A 9,018-nucleotide genomic window follows, 5' to 3' on the forward strand; every position below is an offset into this window, starting at 1 on the left:
CATGACAAATAGATTTTACAAAATTTACTTTATGCGATGAAATGTCGATCGATCGACAACTAGGTACTATAAAAATTGTGTTATTTTTATTATGATTGCTTTGTGGAAATGCGTACTGTATTTTTTATTGTTTCCTCAGCAGACCCAACTACCCAAATATTATTCGTTCTGACAGCTACAGGGGTGATCAACTACATTCGAAAGGTGACTTTGCAATATTTTAATAAATTATTAAAATTATACAGTGGAGCGCCGTTTATCCGGGTACCTTTTATCCGGCTGTCCGTTTATCCGTGCTGTTGAGAAATGACCGTTGAATACCAAGGTGACATTGCGTTATGAGGAGGATATTTGAAAAGGCAGTTAAAAGAGCACATTGTCATAACAAAAGACACGATAATTCAAGGCAAATTTCAAATATTTTTATGGGAAAAACATGAAGTTAATAATTTTTATCTAAAAATAAGATAAGTTTCCAAAAATTAATCAGGAATTCGTGATAAAATACATAATTTGAGTCATTATCCGTGTTATTCGCATATCCGGGTGAGGACAAGTCCTGAGAAGCCCGGAAAAACGGCGCTCTACTATATTATTTTCTTCTTATTCTTATTCTTCTTTGGCGCAATAATTGTTGTCAGTCCTACGTATGGGAAGCACGGTCAGTTCCGGGCTTGAACCCATAACGGGCATGTTGTTAAGTGGTACGAGTTAATGACTGTACCACGAGTCCAGCGAAATTAATAAAATATATTTTTGTTAGTGTCACAGTGTTAAGAAAAAAAACTGTGCTAAAAACATGTTTGTCTAATAAACACAGCTTTTAAACATACAAAATTAAAATAAGTAATTTAGGTGGACGTGGGAATAAAAAATCTGAATACACAATAAAATTATTAGCATTAGTGACGCTAAGCATTAAAAAAGGAATAAAATTAATACAAGTACGTACCTGAGATCGACTTGTATGATGTATTATTGGTAAATATTCATTCCACCACACAGCGTGTAAAAAATGCTTCGTGTTTGTTTATCTGGTTCAACAAATTTAAAGGAATTGGTGCAATTTATATTCCAATAATTTCTTTCCGTTGTGCCGATATAAATACGCCACATTTTCAGGATGTGAATTGTTTATCTCTTTCTAGTTACTAGCTCTAAAAAAACAGAAAACAAAGTATTAGAATTGTTCACGATGCACACCTGTAACGAAGCTGAGCTTCACAATAGTTTGCTTGGTTCTTCTGATGAATTTAATTGTGTTAGGAAGATTAATCAATGTATCTGTGTTTGAACAGCACATGAAAGGAGAATCTTGTAATTAAAAAGAAAATTAAAAAATGGAAGAACGTAGATTAGAACAACTGCTCTATGGAAGATACAGGGCACTGAACGATATGATGACCCTACTCACAATTTGCCTAGCTTGTCCTACCTGCCCTTTAATATACTTTCGTCCTACTCGCTCTACGATAGAAGCTAAATAGATCAACGCCTTTTGCGTGTTCCTTTTTCTTAAACATTGTTTCCTACTTATGAATTGCTACAACTGCTTCCCATTGCAGTTCCCAGTTTTGTTTGGGAGTTGGATGCATAAATGGCATTGCTTTGCTACCTCAGCTTACTGACTAAATTATCATCCCGGTTTGTGTCTGACACGAAACCTAAAACCTAAATAGAGTTGTTTTTTTGTCTGCTTAGTTTTGCTACATTGCTCTGCTGTTCTCTACTGTTTTGATCGACTCCATCGCGATTGGTTTTTGATTCCGTTTCACCGATTGTATATGATTGCGTCGCATTATTAGGAAGTGCTAACTTGGTTACACTACTGTTGCTGGTCAAGTAACAGTATCTTCTTGGCCTGCTCCATCCCCGACAGGTACGCGCCGTGAACGGTCGAGAAGTAGCGTTCGTGGCAAGCTTCCCCGGCGAAATGTATGGTTGCACTCGGCTTTACACTACCACTCACGTTGGCGCTTCCCGCGACCGGTGGTTTCGTTTTCGCTGGTGTACTGGCTGGGGTAGAAGGCGGCCTGTTCGAGGCAGTGGTTGCTAGAGAATCGGCTGCCATCTGAACCGTCGTTACCTTGGTCGGTGTGTTGCTGCCCCGTTGCGTTGAGCTTGGCTGGACGTTGGTCAGTGTGTTGCTGCTGTTGCTGCTGCTCGTGCTGTGGCCACTTGGGGTGCTCGTCGACGTGCCCGTGCTTCCAGCGCGCGTACCACCCGCGGTTGGCGTTGACTGTGGCTGGGACTGGGTCTTTTTGCGCGATTCCTCTCCCAACTTGTCGTACTGATTGCATACGAGCGTTTCCGTCAGGTTGGACATAAAGTTCTGCTCGTGGTCACAGTTGACCGAGGTGTAGCTGTACGACCCACGGATGTAGCGGTTGGAATTCCATCTAGTGCTGCGAAAAGAGCGGAAACGTTCGCTTATAAACAATTCGCTATTTGAAAAAATCATTGTGTTATTACTTACCAGTAATAATTGACAGGTTTAGGTACTTTCTTCTTGGTAAACTTCTCCAAAATGAACACACAGTCGCTCACGATCTGCTCGTCGTTGAGTGCCTCCATCTCGAGCGCACCGTAGCTGCCAATCCAGCCCAGCAGCGTATTGGGCGGGCCCGGGCTGAGCACATCGAACCCCGAGATGAACCGCGTCCAGTGCGAATCCTTGCGCAGCTCGTCCCGCCACACCAGCTGAATGCCTTCCGCTTTGCCCCACCACGGTTCCTCGAACTGGAGGAAGATTTTGTCGATCGTCCCGTACCCGATGCTCCGTATCGATCGGCTGTAGCTGGCCGGCAGGTTCGGCTGGAAGAGTTGGTCCATCGTGTCCTTCAGCACGCCCAGCGAGAACGTCACGAGCAGGTGCTGGCAGCAGTAGATCGTCCCATCCGTACACTTGACGATCACCTTGCCCCGCCCGTCCAGCCAGCGTATCTCGCAGATCGCCTTGTTGTACACGATCTTCTCCGCGCCGATCTCCTCGATCAGGCAGCTCACCAGGGCCTGAAAGCCGTACCGCATGTTGATGTGCGCCTGGCAGCTTTCCCCATTGAACGAGTAGCTGCCCCACAGCTTGGCCGAAATGTCCGACACGTGCAGGCACGAGTTGTCGATGATCTGAAACCGGCAGTGCCAGTCGAGCAGCTGCTGCGCCAGCACCTTCTGCTCCGCGCTAAAGTCCTTCTCCATCCGCTTGCGGAACTGGTCGCGCAGAAACGCCTCCAGCGAGGCGGGATACACCGCCGCGCCGTCCCGCTCGGGGGCCGCCGCCCGGGCCGCAAACTCTTCGCACTGCTCCAGTATCTGGCCCACGATAAAGTCGACCCGCTTCACCAGCTGGTCGTCTATCCGGAAGCCGTCGTCGCGCAGAAACTCGCCCAACCCCTCCTCGGACGTTTCCTCGCGCAGCAGCCCGTTGCGCTTCGCCATCTCGTGCAGCTCGTTCTGCCGGCCGTGCAGCCACTGGGCGCCCGCCTCCACCAGCTGACAGTGGCCGCCCTTGCCGCTGCCGCTGGTGTGATGCTTTTTCAGCGCCTTCGTGCTGATGCGCCCGCCCGGCACGGACTGTGCCTCGAGGATGGCGAAGCTTTTGCCCGAGTTGCGCAGCTGCCTGGCGGCACCCAGGCCGGCAATGCCGGCGCCAAGGATCAGCACGTCCACGTACGCCTTCGGCCCGTGGTTGAACGGTGGTATCAGCCTGCCGGGGAGGAAGAGGCGGGAAAGAAACCGATTACGATAAGATGTGTCAATGTAATCAGGTCAGCATGCAAACTTACTTTTGAAGCAGTAAACGTAAACGCTAATTGAGCATATTTTGCAAAACGCAAAGCGAAAGATTAAAGTGGAAAATAAAAAAAAACTATATCTATGCGAGAGAGAAAAAACGGTGTATTGTGTCTTATCTGTGTGTGGGTGTGTGGTTTGGTTAACTGTTCGTTCGTGGTATATGGGGAGGGCAATTCCGGCTGCATCATCGTGCTTACAGATGAGCCTTCCTGCAGAATGGGAAGAAAAAAAACGAAACGAAACGGAGAAAAGAAATAAACAAAACAAATCAAAACAGGAGGTTTAAGGAAAACCGAGTAAAAACCACATGCGATTGCTTGTGTGTTTGTTTGAAAGGGTGTTGTTAACTGTTATTTGGTTTTGTAATCTGTAAACAATGAAGTATTTCGAAAAGTTAAACACACAACAATCAACAAAGTTGTACAACATTAGTTATAGTACAATTTTAACGATTTAGTAGTAAAACATGCACATTTTGAAATAAAAATCAATTTTTACTAGATCCTACGAGCCTAATTTGGTAATTATGCATGAATTTTCTCAATCCAGATTTGAAAAAAAAAACGTTTTTTTGTTAAGGAACTGCTTCAAAGGGATAAAAAAAACCATTTTCCTTCCGTTACTATGCCCAAAATCGTTAAAAAAAATCCATCTGTTTCTTTCGAGATTTTTCCAATAGCATTCCAAGTAAGAAAAAAAACAGTGACCAACCAAAAACATTCACCCTCCAACTTACCTATCGTAAAGATCGATCAAACGGCTGGCCTCGCGCCAACCCGTCTCCACCGCACCGTGCACGGTCGAGTAGTAGTGATCGTGCGTCGCCTCGCCGGCAAACTGTACCACCGGCATGCCGCACGAGTTGGTCAGCGGGATGGCCAGGTGCGATGCGGACGTGTTCAGCAGATCCGTCGTCATCGACCGGAACGTGTACGAGCCGCGGAAGTTCGGATTCGAGTACCAGCTAGTACGCTGAAACCGGACCGGTTCCGGCACGGTACAGCCCTTCATAAACTTGCGCAGCAGAAACATGCACGCCCGGCGGACCTCCTCATCGCTCGCCCGCTCCATGCGGCGCGCATTCTTGCCCGATATCCAACCGCACAGCACGTTCGGCTGATAGTCCACGATGTAAAACCCGAACACGTCCTCCATCCAGCTGTCCGGCATTTTGCGCACCTCCTCCAGGTCGGCCTGGTTCCAGATCAGGCTCAGGCCCTGCCACCCGGCCGCCCAGAACGGTTTCTCGAACTCCAGGAACAGCTTGTTCACCGTACCGATCGTTAGCCCCTGGATGGCGTTCCGCTTGATCGGAGGCAAATCGGGCGTGAACAGCGACTGGTAGCGCTCCTTCAGCACGCCCAGCGAAATCGTGCAGATCACGTGGTCCGCATCATACACGCTGTTGTCGGTACAGCGCACCGACACCAAGCTGTCCGGTCCGGCGGTCCAGTTTATGTTAGCGACCGTTTTGTTGAAGTGCGTGTAGTCCTCCAGATTGATTGCATCCGCTGCGGTGGGGAGTGGATGGCGTTTCTACAACAAAAACAAGCAAATCTTGTATCAAATGCCTCAATGAAACGATCAAGCTTGCCCTCCTACCATCAAAATTTCCAGCACTGTCCGGTAGCCCTTGTCGCGCCAGTTCAGCAGCAAATCCCCATCGCACTCCCAGTAGTGCAGGTAGCCCGGCCCGGACGTGTCGAACCAGCTGTCCGACGCTTCGATCGAGTTTTCGAACTTGTGGAAAAACTCCAGCACCTGGTACGCCGTCTCGTCGTTCACGTCCGCGTACTCGGGCGTCTCGAGCAGCGCGCGGAACTTGCCCATGATGAACGAGCCGAGCGAGCCGCGGTACCCGGTCAGCTCGTGCTTGTGCGTCTCCAGGATGGACCAGATCAGGCCGAGCAGCTTTTCGCTCCGCTCCTTCGGTATCTGTTCGCCGTTCGAGCGCGTCAGCACGAACCGCTCGTACCGGGCACTGTTCGAGTCGAACACGTTGTACTTCGAGCCGAGCTCGTAGCACACGTTTCCCTTCTCACCGTGGCACCTGGGAGGGCAAAAAAAGCGGGAGAACAACATCCATCATTAATAAGGAAAAGAAAAAGTCAACGGAACCACCCCGCCGTACCGTGGAAAATAAATAAATTATACCGACGGGGAATCGATTATTTAGTGACCTTCATCTCGGGAAACGGAACGGGGTGGCACAACAACAGCAATAGCAACAACAAAAAACCTCCCCCCACACACACACACTCACCATTGTGCGCCCAGGTCAACAACGTTCGCCCCGAACGGTACGGTGTGGATGCGGCCACCGATGCGATTTTCCGCCTCGAGTATCTTCAGATTCTTGTAGCCCCGCTCGATGAGCCGCGTCGCAGCGGCCACACCGGCCGCACCGGCCCCGATGATGACGATGCGCGGGTTCATCCTTGCCGTCCAGGGTGTGTGTGTCTGCCTGTGTGTGTGTGTTTGTGGAAATCCTTTTGTTCCGCAGCCTCCGGATGAGGGTTCGGTCGCGTGCAAAAGTGTGCCACCTTACGAGGGGCACAAGCAATCGTTCGTCCAGCCACCAGCGTCAAGCACACTACACTACACAGGCAAAAGAGGGGATTTCATCAAACGCCCGGGGTCCTTCGCTCGACCCGTCTCACATCATCGCCCAATCGATAACGCGCGCTCAAGATGATTGTTTTGCGTTCTGCGCTTTCTTTCCGCCTTCGCCCCAGCAGGAAAGAGTCGGGGGGAGAATATCACCCTCTCGATGATGCTTTTGTGAGGCTATACGGGGTGTTCTATTGTTGTTGCCACTTTGGTGTATGCCTTCCTCCGTGGGGTTGGCAGTGCGGATGGAAGGATAATTATTACAGCCTTCTGCTTCGGACGAAGACGAACTTATCGGGGGGCGACGTGGAGACACTTCGTGACGGAGCGATGGTGCAACTGTGACAATGAACGGAAAAATGGGTAAGATTTAAGCAAAAAGGTAAAGAAAGCACCAAATCACAATAGGCCGTGGCGACAGCTCCGGGTCAACCTGGGCAAAGATATTTCGCTAGAACGAGCACAACTGAACTCACAGCAAGACAGCACAGCACAGGTAGGTACGTAATCTGGGACATTTTAATCCCACCCCCTTTTGCGAGATGTGATAAGATTACAACCGAGGCACATTTGCACATTGTTTTGTTTTTTCCCCCTGAAGGCACCATACCCATCCTTACCGTGTTGGAAGGCTGATTGATAAGATACACACTGCCGGGTCTGGGTAATGTTGTGCACTGCCCGCGACGCACTGTTTTCTGTTTTGAACCTCGGCCTTGTTTGCTCCCGTTGGTCCCGGACACGGTCACGTCCAGTGCAGTAGACAACTAACCCTATCGCTTGCCTTTGACCCTCAGAACTGGCTGGTTGGCTGCGACGGGGCTGATGCGATTTCGCGGTATCGAGTATGCGCGAATAACATGTGTTTTTGGTATTGTGCGTGTGTAGTGGTGATATCGTCCCACACATACACACACAGATCCGTTTGACAGCACCGTGTACGACACACGATTTCGATCTGCAGATGTTAAGCAGCACATACACGGCGCACATTTGACGATGGTTCGTGTGATACTCAATTATTAGAGGTACAAAAAATGGATAAAACGTATTTTTTGAATAATTAAATTAATTAAAATACAACTACGAACGACATTGAACGTATGTCATACCTACTTAAACGTTATTTTTCTATTTAAAAAAAATCAAAAACGACAAAACGCTTTCAGCCACCTGTTAGGCCGAACAGAAACGATTCCCATGTGAACCTTCCCCTACAGTAGAAATGACTAACTATCCGAAAGCGTGAGGCAGATCGATATGCCAAAAAGAATAAGTAGAACAAAGGTAGGCTTAAATTCTATCAGGTATCAAACCCCAATAGAACCACACATAGTTGAACGCCAGGATTGATTATTCTGCTGTGAATCAAGTCAAGTTGGAGGGGCTGGGTTGGTCGAAATTGACTTCAGCAACGAGCGGAAATGAAGAAGAGGAAGAGGGAGCAATTCAAGAGCATTCAAAAAAGAAAAGAAAAAACAGAGGGTGTAAAAACACACAAAAGGACCAATATCGAACAAAACTGCACGAACTTTTACACGCTCCTTATAATTTAGCAAAGTTCAGCGCCGCACGAACCGTGGAGTATGGGACGTGTACGCGTCGATTGAGCGCAAGCTCAAGGGATCTGTCAAACTCAATCATATGTTGAACTTGGATGAAGGGTGGAAGCGAAGTAGAAGGTGAAAGGAAGGTTGTTTTAGGTTTGTTTATCAACAAATCATCCAAAACGGTCAAATGTACGCCTGAACAAAAACGATAAATTTCACATAGTTTCACAAGCTTTTGGCATGCTTTCTGGAATCTTCTCGAATCTCTGTCACGTCATGGTGTACTTGAAGTTGTTTTAGGTGCCTTGTATTAGTTCAAATAATTAATTGAAGACAAGTTTTAATTTTTCGAGAAAGGGTGCCACAATGTCGAGATAAAGTGGAAACAAGATCCGATCGAAAAACACAAAAAGAAACCAGGTAAGAAATACTTTTAATTCAATTTATTTCATACATATTTTGAACGGTTACCGTTCCGCTTCACTTTAAAGTATGACTGGTGTGGCTGGCGCTGTGGAATTGTGTTGCACTGCGTCGTTGTTTAACAATTGTTTTCCAGCATATTATATTCCACCGTATCGTAATCGTAGCGAAACGATAGTTCACTGCACGCACAAACACACCCATCACCTGTCTAGTTCATTTCTTTCTTTCTACCGAACCGCTTACAGGTCAGACAAGACAGATTGCAAATTATTGGAAATGTACATTTAGACGTGGTACAAGCAAATTAAAACCGTGAAGCAAATAGTTTTATTTGCAGAAGAAAGGAGCAAATCCCAAGCTATACACTTAAAAATAGACGTAAAGCTTACTATATGCCCGGAGGATATGTACACGCGGCCATGCCAACATGCGAGAGAAATCAAATGGGAAAAACAATCTGCGCAAACGAATAAAGTCCCACTAAACCCAGAAAATCCTATACGAAAATAGAGACAAAAGCAAAACAACTCTATAAAGCAGACTAACTTAAAGAGCATAAAAGGAGAGTCAACAAGGTAGCATACTAAAAGTGCGGCCGGTATACATCGTCCCTTTGCTGGTGTGCAGCATCAGTCCA

At 47.4% G+C, this 9,018-nt stretch overlaps 1 protein-coding gene across 4 annotated transcripts; it reads right to left on the reverse strand.

Moving 5' to 3' along the window:
- Positions 1 to 1,115: 1,115 nt before the first annotated feature.
- On the reverse strand, positions 1,116 to 7,293 carry LOC1270716 (uncharacterized). Of its 4 annotated transcripts, none has more exons than XM_061655173.1 (6): positions 7,026 to 7,293; positions 6,059 to 6,744; positions 5,398 to 5,845; positions 4,532 to 5,331; positions 2,477 to 3,706; positions 1,116 to 2,405 (listed from the first exon to the last, which is right to left on the reverse strand). In XM_061655173.1, exons 2-6 carry the CDS (start codon positions 6,229 to 6,231, stop codon positions 1,826 to 1,828), a joined length of 3,231 nt encoding a protein of 1,076 aa, XP_061511157.1. In that variant the 5' UTR covers positions 6,232 to 6,744; positions 7,026 to 7,293; the 3' UTR covers positions 1,116 to 1,825. The 4 variants fall into 4 exon arrangements, with proteins under 4 accessions (XP_061511157.1, XP_061511158.1, XP_061511160.1 ...); XM_061655174.1 differs by having other exon boundaries at positions 6,882 to 7,026; XM_061655176.1 differs by lacking the exon at positions 7,026 to 7,293 and adding an exon at positions 6,809 to 6,826.
- Between the last annotated feature and the right edge of the window lie 1,725 nt (positions 7,294 to 9,018).

Source organism: Anopheles gambiae, chromosome 3, assembly GCF_943734735.2.
Source record: "Anopheles gambiae chromosome 3, idAnoGambNW_F1_1, whole genome shotgun sequence".
Lineage (NCBI taxonomy): Eukaryota > Metazoa > Arthropoda > Insecta > Diptera > Culicidae > Anopheles > Anopheles gambiae.

What these genes read in the sequence shown, in the direction of transcription:
- LOC1270716 (XM_061655173.1), bottom strand. Translation starts at nt 6,231, where the DNA reads ATGAACCCGCGCATCGTCATCATCGGGGCCGGTGCGGCCGGTGTGGCC. An exon ending in GTTGACCTGGGCGCACAATG is followed by an intron (nt 5,846 to 6,058) that starts GTGAGTGTGTGT and finishes TTGCCCTCCCAG; the next exon opens with GTGCCACGGTGAGAAGGGAA. An exon ending in CAGTGCTGGAAATTTTGATG is followed by an intron (nt 5,332 to 5,397) that starts GTAGGAGGGCAA and finishes TTTTTGTTGTAG; the next exon opens with AAACGCCATCCACTCCCCAC.